At 45.5% G+C, this 27656-nt stretch overlaps 1 protein-coding gene across 1 annotated transcript in view; it reads left to right on the forward strand.

Moving 5' to 3' along the window:
- Window positions 1-1654: 1654 nt before the first annotated feature.
- LOC138254786 (T-cell leukemia homeobox protein 2-like) overlaps window positions 1655-27656 on the forward strand; it is a 173803-nt gene continuing 147801 nt past the window's right edge. Inside the window, exon 1 of the mRNA XM_069205822.1 lies at window positions 1655-2319. Within this exon, the coding sequence (XP_069061923.1) occupies window positions 1908-2319 (412 nt within the window). The 5' untranslated portion in view covers window positions 1655-1907. The remainder of the gene's footprint in view (window positions 2320-27656) is intronic.

Genomic DNA, 27656 nt, shown 5'->3' on the forward strand with positions numbered 1-27656 from the left:
CAGAGGGTAAGAGCGGCCCTTCGCCGGCTGGACCTGCAGGGGGTAGGAGGGGCCCAGTTACTGGCTGGACCTGCAGAGGGTGAGAAGGGCTTTTCGCCTGTTGGACCTGCAGAGGGTAAGAGCGGCCCTTCACTGCCTGGACCTACAGAAGGTGAGAGACGCTCTCACTGGCTAGACTTAGAGGGTAAGAGGGGCCCTTCACTGGTTGGACCTGCAGAGGGTAAGAGGCCCTTCACTGCCTGGACATACAGAGGGTAAGAGGCCCTTCACTGCCTGGACATACAGAGGGTAAGAGGGCCTTCCAAGGTCAGAGGACATCTTCAGCACTGAGGGTCTGAAGTACAACTGACTGACCTTCCAAGGAGAGAGAGCATCTTTATCACAGAGGGTCTGAAGCACCACTGACTGACCTTCCAAGGTGAGGACACCTTCAGCACTTAGGGTCTGAAGCACCACCGACTGACCATCCAAGGTGCTGGGACATCTTCAGCGCTGAGGGTCTGAAGCACCACCAACTGATGTTCCAAGGTGAGGACATCTTCAGTGCTGAGGGTCTGAAGTACAACTGACTGACCTTCTAAGGTGAGAGGACATGTTTGGCACTGAGAGTCTGAGGCTACACTGACTGACCTTCCAAGGTGAGAGGACAATGTCAGCACTGAGGGTCTGAAGGACCACTGACTGAGCTTCCAAGGTGAGAGGACAGCTTCAGCAGTACAAGAATTGTTAAAACAACTTGAGCCTAGGCCAAACTTTCACAAAGGACAAGGAGGGTCATCTTGGGGCCCAGCTCACCGTTCTTCCTAGCTGGATCTGAGAGGTCATTGAGCTAAGGTCAAACCTTCACCAAAGCAGAGGAGATTCTTGTAGGGGTTCAGCTCCTTTTCATCCCTAGTTGGATCGGAAAGGTTATTGACCTAAGGTCAAGCCTCTACCAAGGCAGAGGAGGGTCACCTTGGGGCCTGGCTCCCTGTCCTTCCTAGTTGGGTCTCATGGTTCATCGTACCAAGGTCAAGCTTCCACCAAGGCAGAGTGGGGCCATCTTGGGGCCCGGCTCCCCGTCCTTCCTTCCTAGTTAGATCTGAGAGGTCATTGAGCTAAGGTGAAGCCTTCACTGAGGCGGAGGGGGTCATCTTCTTCCTAGCTGGAGCTCATCATTAATCGGTCCAAGGTCAAGCCTCCACCAAGGCAGAGGAGGGTCTTCTAGGGTTCTTAGATGAAAGGGGTCACTGAGCCCCCAGCAGCCACATCCACCTGGAGAACCAGCCTTCCATCATCATGTGTCCAAGACACAGCCATGGCATCTGATGACCCTTCCAGGCTGAGGGGACTTCTGAGGTGATGGGAACCTTGAGGCAGAGAGGGTCCCACCCTTTGGTGGAGATGTGAAGTCAACACGGCGAGGACAGGGAGAGGTGGTCAACATATCTCCCATCTTCTTTTCTTATGGTCAGTATATTTGTTCAACATGTTAGACTTCTGAGCCATTTCATAGTCACACTGAGGGAATGTAGAGACACCCAACCAGGATCTGCATGAGGTTTTGGGCCCACACCTCGTTTTTTTTTGCTGCGAATGCATTGTGGGAAATTCACAAGAAGATGGCACTTTGACACACCCGAAACCTCCTGAAGTAGGCTGACGAAGATGCCAAGGCCGGCTGGGCCGGACAGGCTCCCATGTGGATTATTGTGGGATTCAGCTACAGCGCCCACCGCCCGTCTTCAGTGCGCCTGTTGGTCGCTGCTCAGATGACGCGTGCAGCTCCTCATCGTTTTCCTGTAGCACTTACATAGCGGCTAGAAGCTCGTCCGAGGAAGGCGCTATCCCCCGCTCCCAGACTGGATGTGTACACAGAACTTTAGGACGGGGTGTACTGGCAGGTGCGCCCACATCTTCAAGCCACCATGGACCACCCGGGGATGGAGCCCGGGGGGCAGCCCCATGCCCACCACGAGCCCATCAGCTTCGGCATAGACCAGATCCTCAGCAGCCCCGAGCACCCCAGCAGCTGCATGGTGTCCGGCAGCAGGTGCGCTGACCACCCGGACTACCCGGTGGCCCCCAGCGTCTACACCGGGGGCTACAGCAATGCCTACAACCCGGCCTGCTCCTACAACCTCAACATGAGCATGAACCTCAGCATGAACGTCAATGTCAACCAGGGGGGGCCCGGCGGAGGGGTCATCAGGGTGCCTGCCCACAGGCCTGTGCCGCCGGCGCCCCCTGCACAGGGCGCGCCCCCCATGAACAGTCTGCCCAGCCTGACCTTTCCCTGGATGGAGAGCAGCAGGAGGTTCGCCAAAGACAGGCTGACAGGTGAGGAGGGCTGGGGGAGAGGGGGTGCACCATTGAGTGATGCGAGGGTTGTAGCGCCGAGAGGCCACCGTAGCAGCCTCCATCCTTCCACTGGCCGACCTGAGATCCGGGGGTTAAGGAAGAGTTCTTTCTTGATGTACCTTGGCGTGAGCTGTTTGGAGCCTGGTACACGAGCACTTGTGTAAAGTGCAGCCTTGTGTGTGCACTAGTCACAAGTGTGAAACTCGGTATATGAGCAGTGTTCGTCCAAGTACAGGATCCCCAAATAAAGTGCATCCATGTAAAGTGCAGCCCCGTGTGCACTAGTCACAAGTGTGAAACTCGGTGTATGAGCAGTGTTCGTCCAAGTACAGGATCCTCAAATAAAGTGCATCCATGTAAAGTGCAGCCCCGTGTGCACTAGTGACAAATGTGAAACTCGGTGTATGAGCAGTGTTCGTCCAAGTACAGGATCCCCAAATAAAGTGCATCCATGTAAAGTGCAGCTTCGTGTGTGCACCAGTGAGAAGTGAGATACTCGGTACGTGAGCAGTTTCCACCCAAGTACTGGACAGACATATAGAATGCAACCATGTAAAGTGCAGCCTCGTGTGTGCAACAGTGACAAGTGTGAAACTCGGTAAATGAGCATTGTTTAGCAAGTACAGTAAACCCATATGAAGTGCATGCATGTAAAGTGCAGCCTCGTGTGCACCAGTAACAAGTGTGAAACTCTGTACATGCGCAGTGTCCACCCAAGTACAGGACAAACATATAAAGTGCATGTATGTTTATTACGGTCTGTGGTGCACGAGCCATGCGTGCACCACGTGAACTGTGATACTAGATGCATGAGGTGTGTGCCCCATCTAAAGTGTGGTATTCGGCATAAGAGAAGTGTTCACCCATATAATGTAACGCGCGGTATTGGGTTTGCAAACAGTTTATGTTCCATGTAAAGTTTGTTACTTGGCAAACAACTGTTGTGTGCACCGTGTTAAGTGTAGTAATTGGTCTATGAGTACCGTGTGCAGCATGTAAAGTGTGGTAATCTGCATACGAGTAGCGTGTGCGCCATGTAAAGGGTGGTAATCCGTATACGAGTGGTGTGCACCATGTGAAGTGTGGTAATTGGTATATGAGTAGTGTGTGCACCATGTTAAGTGTGGTAATCGGTCTAGGAGTACTGTGTGCACCATGTAAAGTGTGGTAATCTGTATACAAGTAGTGTGTGTGCCATGTAAAGTGTGGTAATCGGTATACACGTAGTGTGTGCAACATTTAAAGTGTGGTAATCTGTATATGAGTACTGTGTGCACCATCTAAAGTGTGTTAATATGTATACAGGTAGCATGTGCGTTATGTAAAGTGTGGTTATCCGTATACAAGTGGTGTGCACCATGTGAAGTGTGGTAATCGGTATATGAGTAGTGTGTGCACCATGTTAAGTGTGGTAATCGGTATAAAGGTAGTGTGTGCACCATTTAAAGTGTGGTATTCTGTATATGAGTACTGTGTGCACCATGTGAAGTGTGGTAATCGGTATACAAATAGTGTGTGCACCATTTAAAGTGTGGTAATCTGTATATGAGTACTGTGTGCACTATGTGAAGTGTGGTAATCTGTATATGAGTACTTTGTGCACCATGTGAAGTGTGGTAAACGGTATACAAGTAGTGTGTGCACCATGCAAACTGGGCTCATTGGTATAAGAGCAGTGTGTGCACCATGTAAAGTGTGGTAATCGGTAGACGAGCAGTGTGTGCTCCATGTAAAGTGTGGTAATCAGTATACCAGCAGTGTGTGCACCATGTAAAGGTGGCAATCAGTGCACAAGTAGTTTGCGCACCATGTAAAGTGTGGTAATCAGTATACGAGTACTGTGCACACCATTTGAAGTGTGGTAATCGGTATACAAATAGTGTGTGCACCATGTAAAGTGTGGTAATCAGTATACGAGTAGTGTGTGTACTACGTGCAGTGTGGTAATCGGTATACGAGTGGTGTGTGCCTGATGTAAAGTGTGGTAATCAGTATGTGAGTAGTGTGTGCGCCACGTAAAGTGTGGTAATCGGCATACGAGTAGACTGTGCATCATTTCAAGTGTGGTAATCAGTATACGAGTAGTGTGTGTGTCACGTAAAGCGTGGTAATCGGTATACGAGTAGTGTGTGCGCCGCATAAAGTGTGATAATCGGTATAGGAATAGTGTGTGTGCCATGTAAAGTGTGGTAATCAGTATACCAGTAGTGTGTGTGCCATGTAAAGTGTGATAATCGGTATACGAGTATTGTGTGTGCACCACGTAAAGTGTGGTAATCAGTATACGAGTAGTGTGTGCACCACGTAAAGTGTGGTAATCGGTATACGAGTGGTGTGTGCACCACGTAAAGTGTGGTAATCAGTATGTGAGTAGTGTGTGTGCCACGTAAAGTGTGGTAATCGGTATACGAGTAGAGTGTGCATCATTTAAAGTGTGGTAATCAGTATACGAGTTGTGTGTGTGCCACGTAAATCGTGGTAATCGGTATTCGAGTAGTGTGTGCATCGAGTAAAGTGTGGTAATCGGTATACAAGCAGTGCGTGCACCATGTGAAGTGTGGTAATCAGTATACCAGCAGTGTGTGCACCATGTAAAGTGTGGTAATCGGTATGCGAGTACTGTGTGTGCCATGTAATATGTGGTAATTGGTATACAAGTACTGTGTACGCCATGTAAAGTGTGGTAATCAGTAAATAAGTAGTGTGTGCACCATGTAAAGTGTGGTAATCGTTATAGGAGCAGTGTATGCAGTATATAAAGTGCTGTACTCGGTATCCGAGCAGTGTGTGCAATTGATAAAGTGCTGGGCACTGCAGTGCTAGGTATAAAACAGGAGCGGGGTACTCGGTACACGACGAATGTGTGCACCTGTGTAAAGTGCATCCAAGTAAAATGTGCTCCAATGAAAAGTAGGGAACTCGATAAGAGCAGCGTTAGAAATAAATTGCACCCATCTGTAAGTGCGTATACAAGCAGTGTGCACCTCATCTAAAGTGTGGTGTTCGTATACAGTGTGCACCCCATCTAAAGTGTGGTGTTCGTATACAGTGTGCACTCCATCTAACGTGCGGTATTCGTATACAGTGTGCACCCCATCTACCGTGAAGTATTCATATACAAGCAGTGTGCACCCCATCTAAGGCGAAGTATTCATATAAAAGCAGTGTGCACCCCATCTAAAGTAAAGTATTCGTATACAAGCAGTGTGCACCTCATCTAAAGCGAAGTATTCACATACAAGCAGTGTGCACCCCATCTAAAGTGAAGTATTCGTATACAAGCAGTGTGCACCCCATCTAAAGTGAAGTTTTCGTATACAAGCAGTTTGCACCCCATCTAAGGCGAAGTATTCGTATAAAAGCAGTGTGCGCCCCATCTAAAGTGTGGTGTTCGTATACAAGCAGTGTGCACCCCATCTAAAGTGAGGTATTCATACACAAGCAGCGTGCACCCCATCTAAAGTGCTGCATTCGTATACAAGCAGTGTGCACCCCATCTAAAGTGAGGTATTCGTACACAAGCAGCGTGCACCCCATCTAAGGCGAAGTATACGTATACAAGCAGTGTGCACCCCATCTAAGGTGCGGTATTCGTATACAAGCAGTGTACACCCAATCTAAAGTGCGGCATTCGTATACAAGCAGTGCGCCCCATCTAAGGCGAAGTATTCGTTTACAAGCAATGTTCACCCCATCTAAGGCGAAGTATTCGTATACAAGCAATGTGCACCCCATCTAAGACGAAGTATTCGTATACAAGCAGTGTGCGCTCCATCTAAGGTGAAGTATTCGTATACAAGCAGTGTGCACCCCATCTAAGGCAAAGTATTCGTATACAAGGAATGTGCACCCTATCTAAGGTGCAGTATTCGTGTACAAGCAGTACGCACTCCATCTAAAGTGAAATATTCGTATACAAGCAGTGCGCACCCCATCTAAGGTGAAGTATTCGTATACAAGTAGTGTGCATCCTATCTAAGGTGCAGTATTCGTGTACAAGCAGTGAGCACCCCTTCTAAGGTGCAGTATTCGTATACAAGCAGTGTGCACCCCATCTAAGGTGCGGTATTTGTATACAAGCAGTGCGCACCCCATCTAAAGTGCGGTATTCGTTTTTAAGCAGTGTGTACACAGACCAAAGTGCAATATTTATACCGGCAGTGTGTACACCATCTGAAGTGCGATATTCATATACAGGCAGTGCGTACACCACCTGAAGTGCGGTATTTGTACACAAGCGGTGTGCACCCCATCTAAGGTGCGGTATTCGTATACAAGTAGTGTGCACCTCATCTAAAGTGTGCTATTAGTATACAAGCAGTGCGCACCTCATCTAAAGTGTGGTATTTGTATACAAGCAGTGTGCACCCCATCTAAAGTGTGGTGTTCGTATACAAGCAGTGTGCACCCTATCTAAGCTGCAGTGTTCGTATACAAGCAGTGTGCACTCCATCTAAGGCGAAGTATTCGTATACAAGCAGTGTACACCCTATCTAAGGCGAAGTATTCGTATACAAGCAGTGCGCACCTCATCTAAAGTGTGGTATTCGTATACAAGCAGTGTGCACCCCATCTAAAGTGCGGTATTCGTATACAAGCAGTGTGCACCCTATCTAAGGTGCAGTGTTCGTATACAAGCAGTGTGCACCATATCTAAGGTGCAGTGTTCGTATACAAGCAGTGCGCACCCCATCTAAAGTGTGGTATTCGTATACAAGTAGTGTGCACCTCATCTAACGTGCGGTATTCGTATACAAGCAGTGCGCACCTCATCTAAAGTGAAGTATTCGTATACAAGCAGTGCGCACCCCATCTAACGTGCGGTATTCGTATACAAGCAGTGCGCACCCCATCTAAGGTGAAGTATTCGTATACAAGTAGTGTGCACCCCATCTAACGTGCGGTATTCGTATACAAGCAGTGCGCACCCTATCTAAAGTGAAGTATTCGTATACAAGCAGTGTGCGCCCCATCTAAAGTGCGGCATACGTATACAAGCAGTGCGCATCCCATCCAAGGCGAAGTATTCGATTACAAGCAGTGTGCACCCCGTCTAAGGTGCAGTATTCGTATTCAAGCAGTGTGCGCCCCATCTAAGGCGAAGTTTTCTAAGGCGAAGTATTCGATTACAAGCAGTGTGCACCCCATCTAAAGTGAAGTATTCGTATACAAGCAGTGTGCACCCCATCTAAAGTGAAGTATTCGTATACAAGCAGTGTGCACCCCATCTAATGCGAAGTATTCGTATAAAAGCAGTGTACGCCCCATCTAAAGTGTGGTGTTCGTATACAAGCAGTGTGCACCCCATCTAAAGTGAGGTTTTCGTACACAAGCAGCATGCACCCCATCTAAAGTGTGGCATTCGTATACAAGCAGTGTGCACCCCATCTAAGGCGAAGTATTCTAAGGCGAAGTATTCGATTACAAGCAGTGTGCACCCCATCTAAAGTGAAGTATTCGTATACAAACAGTGTGCGCTCCATCTAAAGTGAAGTATTCGTATACACGCAGTGTACACCCCATCTAAGGCAAGTATTCTAAGGCGAAGTATTCGATTACAGGCAGTGTGCGCCCCATCTAAAGTGTGGTAATCGTAAACAAGCAGTGCGCACCCCATCTAACGTGCTCTATTCGTTTGCAAGCAGTGTGCAGCCCATCTAAAGTGAGGCATTCGTATGCAAGCAGTGTGTACACCATCTAAAGTGTGGTAGTTGGTATTTGCGCAGTGCGTACACCGCCTAAAGTGCGGTATTCGTATGCAAGTAGTGTGTACCCCATCTAGGGTGCGGTATTCGTATGCAGGGAGTGCGTAAACCACCTAAAGTTCGGTATTAGTATGCAAGCAGTGTGCACCCCGTCGAAAGTCAGTATTCGTATTCAAGCAGTGCGTACACCGCCTAAAGTGCGGTATTCGTATTCAAGCAGTGTGTACACCGCCTGAAGTGCGGTATTCGTATTCAAGCAGTGTGTACACCGCCTGAAGTGCGGTATTCGTATTCAAGCAGTGTGTACACCGCCTGAAGTGTGATATTCGTACACAGACAGTGTGTCCACCATCTAAAGTGCGGTAGTTGGTATTTGCGCAGTGTGAAGTGCGGTACTCGGTGTCCGAGCAGCCTGTGCACTCCGTGTGCTCGGAACATAAGCCACAGTGCATCGGGGCTCCCTTGCACAAGTGCAACCCCCCCACCCCCCACACACACACGCCCCCCCCCCCCCCCCCCCCCTCCCACGGACTCAGCCTTTCTCTGAACGTGTTTCTTCTCTGGGTTTCCACAATGTCTCTCCACCACTCCCAAGGTTGCAGTTTCCTTTACACCGGGGCTTTGAGTGGGGTGGTCAAACTCGGGGTATCAAAATGATAAAAAGGGGCGTACCCCGTGTAATAAGGGTGTGACTTAAACAGTTAGAATAACATGTTGAAAAAGTCTCAGTTCTGAAATTGAGAGACTGGTTTGAACATGCCCGAGCCGTGTGCGCTCTGCACAGAGGCCAAGAAGTGGATGGTCACGTGTGTGCTGAACCCCTTAATGACCCAATGGGGAACCCGCAGGTCCAATACCCCCAACTCCAGGTGTCTGAACCGTGGCCATTTATAAACACAGGAGTCACATGGAACAGACAAACTGAAAAAATACAGAAGCACAACATCCCGGAAATAATTCATTCTTTGGGGAATTCAGCCTTAAATAAAACGTGAAATACAAATAGGAATTGAATGGCTGACTTGGATTACCGCCGCGCCGTTTACATTGGTTCTTCGGAAAACGACCCGAGTTTTCCCATTAAAATTAAAGACATTAAATTGGGGCCGATGTGGACCACGTTCGATGTCCGTTTTTAATTACTACCGAGTCGGAACCCCGGAGGGACCCAGCCCAATTAAACCGCGGCTTTATTTTTTCCAGTTTCCCTTTATTTTCCCTCTTACCCTTTTGTGCATTTTATCAGTTCCTCCCCTTTTCTCCGTTTCGTTTTCTGCTCTTTGCCCCTTTTTTTCTTTTCCACTTTCGCATTAATTTTACTGTCACGTTTCGCTTTTATTTACCTTTTTTCCGTTTAATTCCTCTTTCGTTTCCTTTTCTTCTTTCTATTCGCTCGGCTCTATTTTCACTCCTCTCCCCTTCTGCTTATTTCTCCCTCCCCTCTTCCCTTCTCTTACAATTGTTATCCTCCACTGCTTCTTTCCATTTTCTCCGTTTGATTGTCTTTTATTCAGCGGCCCTTTCTTAATTTTCTCTTGTCTTCTGCTTATTTTGTTTCCCTTTTCTGCTTCTCTTCTATTTATTCTGCCCATTTTGCTTTATGTTCTGTGCATTTTATTGTCACCTCTTTTGTGTACGTTCCATTCCGCTTTTTTCATGTTTTCCGTTTATATTTCCTCTCCCTTTTTATAGTCTTCATTTCTCATTAATTTATTTCTCCATTTGTATTTCTTTTATCTTCCCACTGTTTATATTTTTTCTGTTCGATCTTCTCCTCCCGTGTTTATTTCACACTCTCATCTGAGTATTTACTCTTCCTCGCCTTGTTTCTCTTTTATTCTTTCTTCCTTCCTTGACTTTCCGTTGTTTATTTCCTCTTCTCGTTGCCTCTTTTATTAATTTTCATCCCGTTTATTTTTTTTCTCTTGTATTTATTTGCGATTCCTTTATTTGCCTTTTTTCTATTCCTCTTCCCTTCTGTGTATTTCTTCTTCGCTTCTTTCATTAGTTTCTCCTCCGTTTTCTTTCCCTTTCATTCTGTTTTTTTATGATTCTTTTTTTTCTATTCCATTCTGTATATTTTTCCTTCCATTATAAATTCGCCCCTTCCCTTCCTCAGATTCTTTGTTCATCCCCTCCCATATATTATTGTCCCTTTATTTAATTTTCAATGAAACTCTTGTCCCAAGAACGTGCTTCCGTTGTGTGACTATTAAACCCGAGCCCCTCTGTGCACACACCTGAACCCCCAGATCTCACCCTCGGTGCAGTTCATTCACCCTCTGTACTGTGATTAAACAGCACCGCGGACCCCACTTTAACATTCAGTGCATACAGTTCAATAGTGAAAATACTATTGTTTCACAGTCATTCACACTCATTCGCACTGAATTGTGTTTTTCGAGCCGCGCCCCAGTCAGAGGCCGTGGGGTAGCGCTGCCGGCGAATTGTACGCGTAAAGCTCTTCCTTACTCGCTGCAGGCGTAAATGAAACATTTAAATAACCCGGGTTAAGAGGAGGGGAAGTTATCACTTCAGTAAGTAACGACGGTCGCCGAGCGCCAAGAGCCCTTTAGTTTCGTTCTGTGAGCTTTACTTATTGTAATTATAATTCTCAATATTGATAAATCCGGGGAGTCACTCCAAGGGTCAGCTACGTGCAGCGTAAATGCAGTTTATTCGAAGGCAGGGCAGTTTAATAGAGCCAAATGATAGCAATAATGTTTATATATGTAGATATGACTTCATACTTGTCTTGAGGTTTTGGGGCTCCACGTGAACCCGTGTGATCTTGGGCCTCCCCACTCCCGGCCTCGGGCAGTCTTTGGAAGTAAGACCCCGACTCTGCCTCTGGTTTATTCGGCCGCGTTTTTTTTTCTTTTTCTGTCTGTATTTCTTGAGTTTAATCCGCTATTTCTTCTACCTGCAAGTGATTTGTGGAGTTTTCCCTTAAGTTTTTTTCGTTAAATTACCTGTGCGTTAAATAAAATCTAACAGGTAACTCAGTGGCCTACGCTGTAGCTGCTGTGATTCGTGTAGAAAGCGCCGTTCAGCGTTTCCGTCCCGCCCTGGCCGGCTCAGCCGTTTATCCTTCCAAGGTTGACTGCCTGAGCCCTCTGCGTCTACAATTTATTCATAAAATTCATGGGTAAAGCGTTTAGAGGCAGCTCGTGTGAAAGCGCCGAACTCTATGTTTTGTCAACGTTATTATTCGTTTTGAGCTGCGGATTTGTAACCAAAGTGAAAGCAAAAACTATTCTGTTGAAAATCGCGTTCCCGCCAGTCACCCAGATGCTTTGTGGCATTTATACATCGTTACATACGTGCAAACGCATGGTCTGCCACTCTGCACAGGTCCTATAGGCGCAGATTGTAGCGCTTCACCGACGCATCGTGTAATCCTGGACACATCCCGCCTGTCCAGAATTACTAACCGTTCCGCGGGTACTTGCGCGGCGCTCCGCGGACCTTCTCATTGGCACTTATTTTTGACGTCCGGCACTTATTCTTCTGCCCCAAGCATTTGCTGCGAGCAAAAGACACATATGACAAAGACGGAGGAAGAGAAAAATGAAAAAGCGTCACAAAGGGAGAAGGCAGAAAGCTGTAAGAGTGAGCTGAGGGGCAGGGAGTGACTGTAATTGGATTGAAGAGGCCCGAGATGGCTTCAGGATTGCGCTTTCTCAATATTCATCCGTACTCTCACATAATTGCATCAGCTGCGTGTTTCAGAGAAGAGCTCTGGGCACCAGCACGTTTTTATTTACAAATTAAGCACCGCTTAGTGGTAAATATATTCTCCTAATGTTTTGCGTCTCTTTACGCCAGGCGAGCACCCGTCCCAAATCGTAAATCTGTGTAATGTATATATGTCCGAAAACCCACCCGGAAGACTGTTTAGTGTTGGGATGTGCCTCCCCATCAGCCACCGGTCCTGTGATCCAGTCACAACCGGTTCCTGGGCCCCAGGGTGCTCTCTGTCTGGCTTCCTGTGTTTCACAGGCTCCTCAGACAATAACTACGATCTGTAAAGTGTCTTGTACTTGGAGCAGATTTACAATGAATTGGCATAGGGCAGCGCCGTAAGTCTTTCTGCTGCGCTCGCCGGCGCTAACGTGAAAGGGCAAGAAAGCAGCACATTTATGCAATACAGCGCGTTCCTCTCCTTTCACCCACCGCCGGCGCACAATTTGCTGCCTAGCACCAACACAGGCTCCCTCGCAGGACACCGCACCACAACGCCCATGGAACGCCTCCCTGACGCGGTGTACGGCAACGCAGTGATTTCTGCTGCGTTTCCTCACTCCATATCTACGAGGCCATGGAAAGCCACGCACAGTGGCCCTGTGTGGCTCAGAGATGTGGACCTGCCCTCTGCGCTGCTGGTGCGTCACAAAGAGTGAGGCACCAGTGGTGCACGCGGCTTGTATAGAGGCCCCCAAATTTGCAGCGCGTCTAAGAAAAGAAAAGATGAATACATTCTTTAAGGGTCCGTGGGTCAGATGGGTGATAACGCCTCCCCCGCTCCACCCAAGTCCAAAAACCTGGAATCCTAAATAGTTTCCTTAGCACAGGTTCACCATGTGTTAGGTGGGACATTTTTAGCAAGAAAAAAAGCGCCAGGTACTAAACCTGCAGCGCTTGATTTGAGTCAGAGATTTCCGGTGCTGAGCACCGGCACTTACATGGAAACACCAGCACTTCTGACATCCTGCTTTCGCGTCAACCGAAAATAGCTCCTTTTTCGTCAGCGAAAAAGTTGGTTTAAAGCATGCTTTTAAAGTACTTTTTATATTAATTTTAACGTTTCGACACTTACTTGGGCACATTTCGGGCACCCTGAGATACATGGAGGTTTACTTCCTGTTTCTCGTTTAAAGTAAATAAATATTTAATTAACATTGCAGCTGCCTTCTATTTAGATTCACGATTTGGTGGAGATGATTTCTTCTTCCCTCTATAAATAAAAAATATTATAATAAAATCCACCTTACAGTTGACATGCTTGTTATTTAAAAATCACCACGGGTAAATCGGTCACATCAGTGAATGCATCCACGTTTCGGTGGCTCCATGTTTTTTATACATTTTTTAACATTTAACATTTCTTGTGGCTTATGTTTGTAATAAAAAAATGCTCAGCTCGCCCGGATCCATCTATTAGCTTTACCAATGCTTGTTTCCAGCCTGTGACCCACCCTTCCCCGGATACCACCCAGGAGACTTTCTTTGCTAAATCCCCTCCCTTCCAGCTCTTGCCGGAAAATGATCTCATTCTCACAATCTGGGGTTCAGGTACCCCGCAGCTCCCAGCTGTGAAACGTGTTTTAATCCATCATATCAGTGGGCGTGGCTTGGGAAGGGTCTTGGATGCTTCCCCTCAGGAGATGCTCTGTAGGGCCCAGGGCCCCTCTGTACCTGGGCGTGTGGGGGGCAGCTCTTGGATCACCCCCATTACTAGACATGGCGATGGTTTCGCCTGAATGTGGGTGGATCGAAGGGACCTGTGGGATGGAACCTTAGGGCCAGTTTAATCAAAAAGTGGGAAGGGGCAGGAATGCACCGTATTTAAGGCACTAACGCGCCCCGCGACGGCGCACAGCGGGCTGCCCGGCACCAATGCAGGCACCTTTGCACCTTTGGATTTATCCTCAGAAGCATCCTCCTGTTCCTAAGTATGAGTGCAGCCACTTAGAGGAAACAAGGAGAAGAAATAAAGATATTTCTGCTGGTTGCGCCTCTGGTGGGGAGGCGGACAATTCTGACCCATTCCCAGGTCTGCCAGGGTTGGTAAATCCGGGATGTGCCGCAATGCATGGGTTAGTACCCGCGCTCTGCTCATGGCACGCGTAGCGCAGGGCAGCGATGGGCATTAGTTTAGATTTATTGCACCACTCAGGGGATGCAAGCTGGCCTGGCGTGGCTTGATAAATCTCATTTAAGGTTTCAGTCGCCCTCCCATCCCCTTGTGTGGCTCAAGGTCGACGCAAAACCTTGGTAGATATGGACCGTGGAATATTCTTCCGCTGAATCAAACCAACAGGTACAGAAAGGCTGCAATTAACCCCTGAGGTGCCGCACTGTCTCAGTCGCAGTAGCAAACGTCACGCCAAGAAGAGGTCTTAGCTGATGTCAGCTCAGGTCGGTGGGGGAATTGCTCTGAGATGTTGCCAGCGTCGATAAAATACAGTGGCCCAATCGTGTTAATAATTACTACGGTTACATTATTAATCTCTGATCTGTAATGACTGCAGGTGTACCACGAACAGCCTGTAGCAACCGCAGATAAGTACAATATTTGTAGAACGAGCCTCAGGAGCGATGAGAGGTAGTCAATGGGAAGCACTTAACTGTGCAATAAAGTTTTCTCCTGAAAGTCCCCCGGGGGGACTGGATGTGGCAGTGCGGAGAAAGGGGGACAGGTATCAATGGTAAGCACTTAACTCTACAATGACGTTTTCTCTGAAGAGTCCCCCGGGGGGACTGGATGTGGCAGTTTGAAGAGCGTGTGATTTTGGGTATATGCCTGAGTTTTCCCACATCCACGGCTCTGTGTCACCCATTGAGACATTACAACTGTGTGGAGAACTACAAGTTCCATAATTCTCTTTCTACTATGTCATCACTCCACCCTTCCTAACTCTGTTTTAATGTCTGGGGTTAACACCAGACAGGGACATCTGCCTTGTTGTCTCAGGGCAGGAGATACACATTGTTATGAGCTGCTCAGAAGAGACTGTTATTCCAAGGAATTATCTGCCAGCCACATGCCAGATCCTCATTGATCCTTCAGAAGAAGTGCCATGAGAGGAAGGCTTCGTGGCACTATAAAACAGGTGTTCACTATCAGCCAGGTTATTATTGCTACTCATGTTAACGACCATGGAAGGATGAAAGACTGATTGTACTCACCAGGATTCAAACCTGTGACCATGAGGGCAAACTCAGATCTCTACAGCAGATGACAGCACCTTGAGACCCTCACGGGTGAGTTACCACACTTTATAAATCCTGATTGACTGATGCTTGCCGAGCCCTCTGGGACGGAAGAACAGGCGCTGGATTACCGTAAATGCCAAGTGTGATTCCACTTTTCAAATAACAGGCAGCTTTTTTTTTAAAAGAGATGTAATACCCATATATATTTTTTTCTAGCAGAAAACCTTTCTACCTTCATGAAGTTTCTCTGTTTTCTTTTCGAATAGTGAAACAACATTCACTCTGTTGGAGCTCAGCAAAAGCATGAATAATCCTGCAAATTTACTCTTTACTGAGTTTTTCTGTGCCGTTTTATGTTATGATATGTTATGTTACGTTACGTTATATTATGTTATGGTATTGTCTGTTATGTTATGGTGTTGTATGGTCTTGTATGTAATGTTATGTTATGATATGGTATGGTATGGTATGATATGGAATGGTATGCTATGTTATGGTATGCTATGCTATGGTATGTAATGTTATGGTATGGAATGGTATGGTATGCTATGAATGTATGGTATGGAATGGTATGCTATGGAATTATATGGTATGGTATGGAATTGTATGTTATGGTATGGTATGGTGTGGTATGGTATTGTATGTAATGTTATGGTATGGTATGGCATGACATGGGATGGTATGCTATGTTATGTTGTGGTATGGTATGTTATGCTTTGGTATGGCATGGTATGGTATGGTAACGTGTGTTATGTTATGCTTTGTTATGGCATGGTATGGTTTGTTATGGTATGTTATGGTATGTTATGTTATAGTATGGTATGGTATGTCATGTTATGATATGTTGTGGTATGTTATGTTATGTCATGTTATGGTATAGTATGTTATGTTATGGTATGGTATGTTATGGTATGTGTATGTTATGGTATGGTATGTTATGGTATGTGTATGTTATGGTATGTTATGTTATGGTATATCATGGTATGGTATGTTATGTCATTATATGGTATATTATGTTATGCTATGTTATGGTATGTCATGGTATGGTATGTCATGGTATGGTATGGTATGTTATGTTATGGTATGTCATGGTATGGTATGTCATGGTATGGTATGGTATGTTATGTTATGGTATGTCATGGTATGTTATGTTATGGTATGGTATATCATGGTATGGTATGTTATGTTATGGTATGTCATGGTATGTTGTTATGGTATGGTATATCATGGTATGGTATGTCATTATATGGTATATTATTTTATGGTATGTGATGGTATGGCATGTCATGGTATGGTATGGTATGGTATGTTATGGTATGTTATGTTATGGTATGGTATATCATGGTATGGTATGTTATGTTATGGTATGTCATTGTATGGTATATTATGTTATGGTATGTCATGGTATGGTATGTTATGGTATGGTATGTTATGGTATGTCATGGTATGTTATGGTATGGTATGTTATGTTATGGTATATCATGTTATGGTATGATATGGTATGTCATGGTATGGTATGGTATGTTATGTTATGTTATGGTATGTCATGGTATGTTATGTTATGGTATGGTATGTCATGGTATGGTATGTTGTGTTATGGTATATCATGTTATGGTATGGTATGTAATGGTATGGTATGTTATGTTATGGTATGTCATGGTATGTTATGTTATGGTATTGTATATCATGGTATGGTATGTTATGGTATGTCATTGTATGGTATATTATGTTATTGTATGTCATGTTATGGTATGTTATGGTATGGTATGGTATGTTATGGTATTTCATGGTATGGTATGTTATGGCATGGTATGGTATGTTATGTTATGGTATTTCATGGTATGGTATGTTATGTTATGGTATGTCATTATATGGTATATTATGTTATGGTATGTCATGGTATGGTATGTCATGGTATGGTATGGTATGTTATGTTATGGTATGTCATTATATGGTATATTATGTTATGGTATGTCATGGTATGGTATGTCATGGTATGGTATGGCATGTTATGGTATGGTATGGTGTGTTATGTTATGGTATGTCGTTATATGGTATATTATGTTATGGTATGTCATGGTATGGTATGTCATGGTATGGTATGGCATGTTATGTTATGGTATGTCATGGTATGTTATGTTATGGTATATCATGGTATGGTATGTTATGTTATGGTATGTCATGGTATGGTATGTTATGTTATGGTATGTCATTATATGGTATATTATGTTATGGTATGTCATGATATGGTATGTTATGGTACGGTATGCTATGTTATGGTATTTCATGGTATGGTATATTATGGTATGTCATTATATGGTATATTATGTTATGGTATGTCATGGTATGGTATGGTATGGTATGTTATGTTATGGTATGTCATTATATGGTATATTATGTTATGGTATGTCATGGTATGGTATGGTATGTTATGTTATGGTATGTCATGGTATGTTATGTTATGGTATGTCATGGTATGGTATGTTATGTTATGGTATGTCATTATATGGTATATTATGTTATGGTATGTCATGGTATGGTATGTTATGGTATGGTATGTCATGATATGGTATGTTATGGTATGGTACGGTATTGTATTGTATGATAATTACATTTACGCGGCAGGCATGCTCTTAGCGTGACCACTGCTGAGTCACACTAACAGCAGGATGCAGGAACAGCGTCTGGTACCTTTCAGCCCTCATTAGCGGCAGCTGTGATGTCAAGCCAGGCCTTATGCAATCAGCCTAAAAGAGAGTTTTCATGAGTACTACAGAGCGGCCTTTGGCTCACCCATATTTTGGTGGACAGGAGTACATGGTTGCATTGGGCAGAAGTTGTGTGTTTTCACGAAAAAAGTGTTTCTCCATCATGCCAATCTGATTATCCTGTTCCTTTATCCATCTGCCTGAGCCAGCATCAGTATGGATTCCTTCACCTTTAGGGGCATAACCACGTCACTGCTACTGGATAAGTATATACTGTATAGTGTTTGGTTTTCTCTGGTAGCGGTACAGATGGGATGGGAGGAGGGCAGTCATGAGGAATATATTGCTGTTTTCCAGTCTCAGTTCTTTCCCCTTAGATCATGAACTTTAGACTTCTAAGTGCAGTTTTGTAAGTGTGTACTTTGGAGAAGTATGGGATGCTCAGAGCTACACGAATCTACACGGATTTTTAGGTTCAGCTTGGCAACAGAGCTGTCACCTGACCTTACGTTATCACCTAAAAAGAGCTTTCAGAGGACTTGAGAGGCTTAGGCTCCACCCACATGCTGGTTGCCCTCAGTAAAGGATTTGATTGGGCCGAATTTGTGATCTTCCACTAAAAGAGTGCTTGTATTGCACTTTTTAGCTTTGGTCAAACCATATACTCAAGAAACAGGAATGCACTGGTTAAGCTAATGCCCATGGCTATAAACTGGGGCCGTATTACACATACGGTGCATTTTCCATGTTTGCGCCGGGCGCACCTTTCAAAAGGCGCACCCGACGCAAACAAGGAGAATGCGTCACATTAGGTTGAATGTGCTGCCCCAGGGCAGCTGCAAACTCATGCTACCCTGGGGCAGCGCATGCAAGTGAAATACGGAGCGGCTTCAAAGCATCCGCCCCGTGTTTCAAGCCACCTGTACTTTTAATAGGGGTGAGAGATCCTCTTGCAAGGGGGTGCAGTGAGTGACTGCGCCCGCCTGCTAGGCGATGCCTAGGGGTCCATAGGACCCTCTTCGTCCCCTCCAGAGGGCTGCCATCAGGAGGCGCACTGTCAGTGCACCTCCTGAGAGGGTCTTTCCCTTTGCTCCTGGCTTTATAATACGGTGCAGGCCGAGAGGCATGGGGTACGCTCTCCGATGATGACACTGGCGCTATTTGTGCACAGCGCTATCCGTATTACAGAACAAGCCGCACAAGAGTCTCCTGCCCCTTCTGTAACACCAAGGTGCCCCCGAGGCCCTTTGTATAATACAGCCCCTGCTTTGTTTATCAAAAAATGTATGTCAAGGCAGTAGGCTTGATGTATTTATTGTGAAAAGCAAATGTCAACAGGCATTTTAGGGAGGGTAGTTATTACTGTATGTCGAAGTCAACAGCTATGTGTTTAGTTACATGGAATCTCACCGATAAGTGAAGCAGGCAGAGGGTTTGACGTTGGCTACCCTCTGTGACAAACCATGAATATATAAGATTTCCTCAGCAAGAGTTAGGCCTTCTTATGAGAGATATTATTTTGCGTAGCGAACTATATTTGATACACCTTTCTAATTTCATGACTGCTTGCCTGATGGTTGGCTGTAGAAAAGCTTACACTCAAAACAGCAGGCCTGAATCGGTTATGATGACAATCTACAGGGCTGACTGCTGGACTGAGAAACATTGGGCCAGATTTATGAAAAGGAGCACATCATGTCATGATGCACCACTTTTCTTGTGCCCCCCCTAACGCCACTATGTGTGCGCCGTATTTGTGATACGGCGCACCATGGCACATGTTAGGGAACTAGTGTGAAAAATCTTGACACTAGTTTGGCGCTTTGCACGCTAATCATGCAGAGTGAAAGGAGGTCCATTGAAAACAATGGGAGTGTCATTTTAGCGCTTGCCTTAGATTCCACTGCAGCATTTTTCTGGGTCTCCTAACACAGGAATGCTCCCCTTGCATATATTATGCCTGGTGCAGGCATAGTGTGGCGTAAGGGTTTACAAAGTGGCACAATGCATGCATTGCACCACTTTGTAAATATGGCGCTGCGTTTTTGCCAACCTAACGCCACATTAGAGTAAAAAAAATGTCGCTAATGTTGTGCAGAGTGGCTCAAGGGGCTCATAAATATGCCCCATTACGTCCAATGACATAGATCTGGCGTGCCTATTATGGAACGCTATGACAAACATAGTTGGTATGGTATATTTATGGTGTGCATTGAAGCATTATATAGCACCTACTACCCCATTGTGGGGCGCTGACGCTCTTGCCTGCTTGAGTAGCACGCTACACCACGTAGGGTGTGTGGTTGGAAAGATGTTGTTTTAGTTTTAATCCTACGTGGGAAGTGTTTCAATGTCGTGTGTGTTGTCCACCGACATGTGGTTACCATGTTGTGTTATGCGTAGCGCGCAGCAGTGCGGTGGATGATGAGGTGTGAGAGACAGACGCACAGTTTTATGGTTTTCGGGATGCTGTTAGCTTTGAACAGCTCTGCAGGTCCCTTTATGGTATCTCATTAGCTGGTTGCTGCACAGGGTTGTCCAATCTGAGATTTTGTGTACAGCTGTGGTCCTGAGCTGGCATCGTTGTCGGAAGAGAGAAGTGGAGAGATCTGCTGGGATGGGCATTTTTATCATCAGCACATATCAGAGTGTTATTGTGAGATGCAAAGAAGCTGTCATAGAATATAGATATTTGGGACCTGCAGTGGACTATATGACATTCCTCAACATTGTCCAGTAATGTGTGACAGATTTCTTCAGTTACTCCATGCCTGTTCATTTGGTGATGTATGTGAAAAGCATTTGTTAAAACCAATAACCCTTTAACAGCTGGTTGCTCTCACGTTGTTTTTCAGGCTACAGACAGGTATTTGGTTACACAATCTCACAGATTACTGTAGTAGACAAGGATTTGGGCGCTGGTGACCCAACCTGACAAACCCTTTGGGGTTTCACTGTGATGATTCTTGCAAGACCTTGCTGGGAGGGGTTGTATATTGTTTTGCCAACCACATTTTTTGACAAGTTGCGAATTGTGCTCAGTTTATGTACCTGAACAGGTGTGTGATGGTTAAGTGGTCAGGCCACTATGAGGCATACATATAGGCCTAGTTGCTTCAATGGAAAAAGTAAAGCAAAATTCCATAGGATGTATCTTTTTATTATGAAATGTTATGCCAAAGTCAATAGGCAAGACCCATTTATAGTGAAAAGCATGTGTTAAAGATATTAGGCTTTTAAGGATGGCTTGTTATTACATTGTGCTAAAGCCTGTAGGCAGGATTTTGGTTACACAGAGTCACACAGGTTATCATACTAGGCAAGGGTTTTGGTGTTGGTAACCCACCTGTAAGAAATTGTGTTATTAGTTGTGCAGAATGTGTGTACTTACTGGGAACCAAGCACCCCATTGTTGCACCTCAAACTGTAAGGGTAGCAAAGCAGAGCAGTCCGAGGCTTACTCAGGTATGGTGGTGGTGTCAGATAGTAATCACCATTCACTGGCATGCAATAATACCCCTCTATAAATGATTGCCCAGTCAGGGCTTTTTCTTTGAAAAAGGAAAAGTACATTTTTTACACACATATACATTACTAAGTACTACTCATTAATTTACATAGATATATATTTACTGAAAAAACAAAGGTTACAGGGACGTTATAGTTAGGTTCTGAATTTACTCATATAAAACCATAGAAATTCAGCAGTTAGAGTTAGAGTTCTTTCAAGTAACTAAAACTCGCACACTAAGATAACTATAACTCGTCCCTATAAAGTCTAGGGGGTCATGTATCTCATGAGACCCAGAAACTTAGGGTCACTTTGGCAATCACTTATGGGGGGCTGCTGCAACCCATGCAGCCCCCACAGCATTTCTTTAATTTGTGGTGGCGTCTCTGCCATCCTAGAGCCACCACGAGCAGGGAAAACCATGCAAATCAAGCCTCGCAGGGCATTATGGGCTCCTCCCTCCGTGGCGCAGGTAAATGTTTTATTAGCGGCTATGGCCCCATTGCTTATATGTGTGCTGCCATGTGCCGCCTGTCTTTTTAACTTTCTTTTGCCTTTTTGTTTTTAACGGTGGTGCCTGGTCCTACTGAGGGCACTCCGAAGGCAGGCTTTCGTCTTTTCCATTTGGGTTCCTTTGCTGCCTTGCCGGTTCCGTGTCCAGCTGACACAGATCTGTGCCAGCACAGAACCTGACATTCTTTTCTACATGTGAGCAGGTATTACAGCCCTCTGCCTCCACCAGACAAGGAGGCAGAGATGGCCCACAGACTCTGCTGGGCGGTGGCGAGTGGGGCTGGCGCGGGACCCTGAGATGAGGTCGCTGGACTTTACTGGGATCAACTCCTCCCCAGTCATTCTGGCAGGAAAACCAACTCTCCTCCACACCCAGCCCCTGTTGTGCACTGTGTGGCTCCAATACACATTTCTCAGTGGGAGACCCATCACCAATCCAGACAGCTGGAAACTCTGAGAAACGCTAGGCAGAAATATGCCAACTTTCTGAAAGTGGCATTTCTCAAATATTAATTAAAAATCTGATGTCACCACTAACGAGGACTTTATATTACAATTCTAAAGATAGTAGCAAATATTTTTCTAGCTGCTGCCAATAAATTTAACAATGTAGCCCAAGGATTCCCGTGAAAATCGTTTTTGGGGATATTTCACTGTAAGCACGTGTTCAACAATTAATTTCTACAGGCCCTACTTTTAAATATCTCAGCTATGCCTTTATCGTCAATAAGGCCTACAAAAGTGTGGCATATTAATATTTAAAAGGAAGGTTTAAGCCTGCCAAAAGGGGTATTTTGACAGGCCACATTTGCAGTTTAAAACTGTCACGGGCAGCTTACCTGTGCAGCTACCAGGGTGAGTACAACTGTAGTCTCTTATATGCAGCCTGTTTCATGCACACATGTGCACAAGTGCACATGTAACCAACCCTGTGCCCCTTTCCCTAGCTACATCGCAGTGGCCTTATCTTAAAAGGCAGACACTGGCAGTAAACACATGCAGTCCAGTTTACTGTGAAATTACTGGGAATGAAACTCAGTAATAAGACTCACATCCCATTAAGGTACAAAACTGGGTGATCAAAATAATCAAGACTCACATCCCATCAAGGTACAAAACTGGATCAAAATAATCCTGGCGTTCTAAATGGGCGGAACCCTTTGCAACATCACCCCAAAAGTAGAGGAGATAGAAGACATGCTCTGTTATAATCCTTATTAGGCTGTTTTAAGAGAGCTAGTACTTTGCTTTGCCAGCTGTAATTTGGACACATGCGTAATTTTATGGCTGTACGCCTGATGGTTGCCTTGAGGGGAACTTACATTCTTTACAGCATGCCTGAGTTGTTGATGGTGACAGGCTTACAATAACTTCTATACGCCTGATTGGTGTGCAGGGTACAATTATGCCAGAAGCCATAGATCTGTTCTGTTTATTGTGAAAAGGTATGGCAAAGTCAGTAGGCCTGGCTTTTTTGTGAAACACATTTGTGAAAACCAATAGGCCTCTAACAGGTGAAATGTTATCCCACTATCTTACAGGCTGAGGAGAGGCATTTCATTTTATTACATTTAATCTCACAGGCTAGCATCATAGGCAAGGGTTTCGGTGTTTCTTCACGCATTCTGACAAATCCTGGGAGCAGATTTTGACTGGGATGATTTTTATTATGCCCTTTTGACAGGGGTTATTTTGTTTTGCCAACTTTCATTGTGTAGATGTTTGTAATTGTATAAATATATGCATGATAGTTGTCAGTTTATGTGCACATCAATAGGCCTGCATTGGATATAGTGTTACACCAACGGTGAAGGCTACAGACCTTATCAGTTCACTGGGAAGACGCATGCTAGATGCCTTTGGTGTGATCTTATTATAATGAAAAGTTAAGATAAAGAAAATCAATGGAGACCTGGCCCTTCACCTAGCACCGACCCTGGCGAGGCCCATACAGCTCCTGCTTCAGCGCCAGGACACCCTCCCCGGGTATAACATCACAAAACACATCACAAAACAGCGTAACACCTGGATTATTTTCTCTGGTTCTGCACGCCTCACTTGGAGTATTGTGTCCAGGTGGGTAAAGCGCATCTGGAGAAGGCCTTAGATAGATTGGGTGATTGGCAGCAAGAATATTTTGAAGAGGATCCCAAGACCTAAGGCAACATATCCTGGAGGAAAGGATGGGCGCAAATATGAAACACTCCAGGGGTGAGTGTAGTACAGAACAACGTTTCTTCCAGCTGAGTGTAACTTGGCAATCACAGACCTTAGAGCCCCCAAACACCAGCAAAGGGACCTGCACCCTTCCTCAAAAGTTCATAGGGCCACATGTGCAAAAGTTTGGAATAGCGACTTCAGAATTGCAATTTCCTGCGAACTGCAATTAGGAAATCGCTATTTCAAATGTATGAAACTCTTCTGAGTTTCATTTGTGATTCCCAGTGGGTTGCAAATAGATCTACCTCATGAATATTAATGAGGCAGGTCTCGCTTTGCAACCCATTGGGAATCACAAAAACACAGGGATGGTGGCCTGCTGGGATCATCAGAGCACCATGTCTGTGATTGCTTTTTCTTTTAGTTTTTTAAGAGTAGGCAGTGGTCCATGAGACTACTGTTTGCTCTTAAAAAATGTTCATTTGCGAACGGGTTACCACCAATTTGAGACTGGTGGTAAAAAATGAATTTTTGCAACTGCATTTTGGACTCAAAACATTCACACATACCACTAAAATTCAGCTATGCTGGGCTCTGAGGAGGGCACGGTTGGAGACGCCCTAAACACGCCCCTTACTAACTTCGAATCGCAAACCCAAATTTCAATTCGGTAACAGGTTACCAAATCGCTGTTTGGGTTTGAAACATGCCAAGATGCCCTTTTTGTTCGGAAACGAGCCGATTCTGCGAATCGGCCAGTTTGTCAACCTCAAAAAGGCTTTGAACATGTGGCCCATAGTGCCTTTGTGCATGAGTGTGATAGCGCGTCCAGTCCTTCTAAATTACTTATACTTGGACACGCCGGAGGTCGGTGAACCTTTTGACCGGGTTGAGTTCTCCTCATCCAAAGAATTGTCGGATCCCTGAAATCAATAATCAATATCTGTAGGAAAGTACCATCTTGCCTGGCATGTTACCCCCATATTTCACTGTAGGGTGACTTGGATCCTGGAAGAATGGACCAAGTGCTCCCTAAAGCTAGGGTTAGTAGAGGTAAATCACTACCTACTATCCCTCCCTCTATAGTGGATTCTACTTCTGAGGAAGAAGAATTTCCACCCTGTGCAGAACCTACACCAGAGGAGCTGGAAGCAGACACTGCTGAGCTTTTGGGTAAAGGGGGGCCTGCCAGGGAGGAGCTGAGTGTGGCACAGCATACCTGTCCCACACTAGAGGGTCTAAGGCAGCAAGCTGTCAAACAAGCAAATGGGGATGTCAGTGACTCTCACAGAGTTTACTGGGAGGACAACCTCTTGTACACTGAAGCAAGGGATCCAAAACCTGGAGCTGCCAGGAGATTGGTGATTCCTCAGGAGTACAGAAAGTTCCTCCTAACTCTAGCCCACGACATTCCCTTAGCTGGACATTTGGGGCAAATGAAAACTTGGGACAGGCTTGTCCCCTTGTTTCATTGGCCTAGAATGTCAGAGGACACAAAGGAATTTTGTAAGTCCTGTGAAACCTGTCAAGCCAGTGGCAAGACAGGTGGCACTCCAAAGGCACCCCTTATCCCACTGCCTGTGGTTGGGGTTCCCTTTGAAAGGGTAGGGGTTGACATAGTTGGCCCCCTTGACCCTCCTACTGCTTCAGGCAATAGGTTTATCTTGGTGGTAGTGGACCATGCCACCAGATATCCTGAAGCAATTCCTCTAAGGACCACTACAGCTCATGCAGTGGCAAAGGCCCTCCTGGGAATCTTTTCCAGGGTGGGCTTTCCAACAGAGGTGGTATCAGACAGAGGAAGCAATGTCATGTCTGCTTACTTAAAGGCCATGTGGAAGGAGTGTGGTGTTACATACAAGTTCACCACACCCTATCACCCACAAACAAATGGACTGGTGGAGATATTTAATAAAACTCTCAAAGGCATGATTATGGGACTCCCTGAAAAACTCCGCAGGAGATGGGATATCCTGTTACCTTGCCTCCTTTTTGCTTACAGGGAGGTACCCCAAAAAGGAGTGGGCTTCAGCCCCTTTGAACTCCTATTTGGACACCCTGTGAGAGGTCCTCTAACACTTGTTAAGGAGGGTTGGGAACAACCTTTAAAAGCTCCAAAGCAAGACATAGTGGACTATGTACTTGGCCTAAGATCTAGGATGGCTGAGTACATGAAAAAGGCCAGTAAAAACCTTCAGGCCAGCCAAAAGCTCCAAAAGCAATGGCATGACCAGAAGGCTGTTTTGGTTCAGTACCAACCAGGGCAGAAAGTGTGGGTCTTGGAGCCTGTGGCCCCAAGAGCACTCCAAGACAAATGGAGTGGACCCCACATAATTGTTGAAAAGAAGGGAGAAGTCACCTACTTAGTTGACTTAGGCACTGCCAGGAGTCCCCTTAGGGTGCTCCATGTCAATCGCCTGAAACCCTACTATGACAGGGCTGATCTCACCCTGCTCATGGCAACAGATGAGGGACAGGAAGAAGAGAGTGACCCTCTCCCTGATCTCTTCTCTTCCACAGAACAAGATGCTCTAGTGGAAGGTGTAGTTTTGGACCACTGCATAAATCTCCTGGGTCAGTTTTCTGAACTCTTCTCTACTGTGCCAGGCACCACCTCTTGGTGTGAGCACACTATAAATACTGGAGACAGCTTGCCTGTCAAAAGTAAGATCTATAGGCAGCCTGACCATGTCAGAGACTGCATAAAGCAAGAAGTACAGAAAATGCTTGAACTGGGAGTGGTTGAACACTCTGAAAGTCCATGGGCCTCTCCTGTGGTACTTGTACCAAAACCTCATTCCAAGGATGGAAAGAAGGAAATGCGGTTTTGTGTAGACTATAGAGGTCTCAACCAGGTAACCAAAACTGATGCTCACCCTATACCCAGGGCAGATGAGCTAATAGATACACTGGCATCTGCCAAGTATCTAAGCACTTTTGATTTGACTGCAGGGTATTGGCAGATCAAGTTATCAGAAGATGCAAAAGCAAAAACTGCATTTTCAACCATTGGAGGCCATTACCAATTCACAGTAATGCCTTTTGGATTGAAAAATGCACCTGCCACTTTTCAGAGGTTGGTGAATACAGTCCTGCAAGGGCTGGAAGCTTTTAGTGCAGCATATCTAGATGATATAGCTGTCTTTAGCTCCAGCTGGGATGATCACCTGGTCCACCTATGGAAAGTTTTGGAAGCCCTGCAGAAGGCAGGCCTCTCTATCAAGGCTTCAAAGTGCCAGATAGGGCAGGGGAAAGTGGTTTATCTGGGACACCTGGTAGGTGGAGAACAGATTGCACCACTTCAGGGGAAAATCCAAACTATTATAGATTGGGTTCCCCCTACAACTCAGACCCAGGTGAGAGCCTTCTTAGGCCTCACTGGGTATTACAGGAGGTTCATAAAGAACTATGGCTCCATTGCAGCCCCTCTTACTGACCTCACATCTAAGAAAATGCCTAAAAAGGTATTGTGGACAGCTAGCTGTCAGAAAGCTTTTGAGGAGCTGAAGCAGGCCATGTGCTCTGCACCTGTCCTGAAAAGCCCCTGTTACTACAAAAAAATTAATTGTCCAAACTGATGCATCTGAATTAGGGGTAGGGGCAGTTTTATCACAACTTAATTCTGAGGGCCAGGATCAACCTGTTGCTTTTATCAGCAGGAGCTTGACCCCTAGAGAAAAGCGTTGGTCTGCCATAGAGAGGGAGGCCTTTGCTGTGGTCTGGGCACTGAAGAAGTTGAGGCCATACCTGTTTGGCACTCACTTCATTGTTCAGACAGAC

The sequence above is a fragment of the Pleurodeles waltl genome, chromosome 1_1, assembly GCF_031143425.1.
Source record: "Pleurodeles waltl isolate 20211129_DDA chromosome 1_1, aPleWal1.hap1.20221129, whole genome shotgun sequence".
NCBI classification, from domain to species: Eukaryota; Metazoa; Chordata; class Amphibia; order Caudata; family Salamandridae; genus Pleurodeles; species Pleurodeles waltl.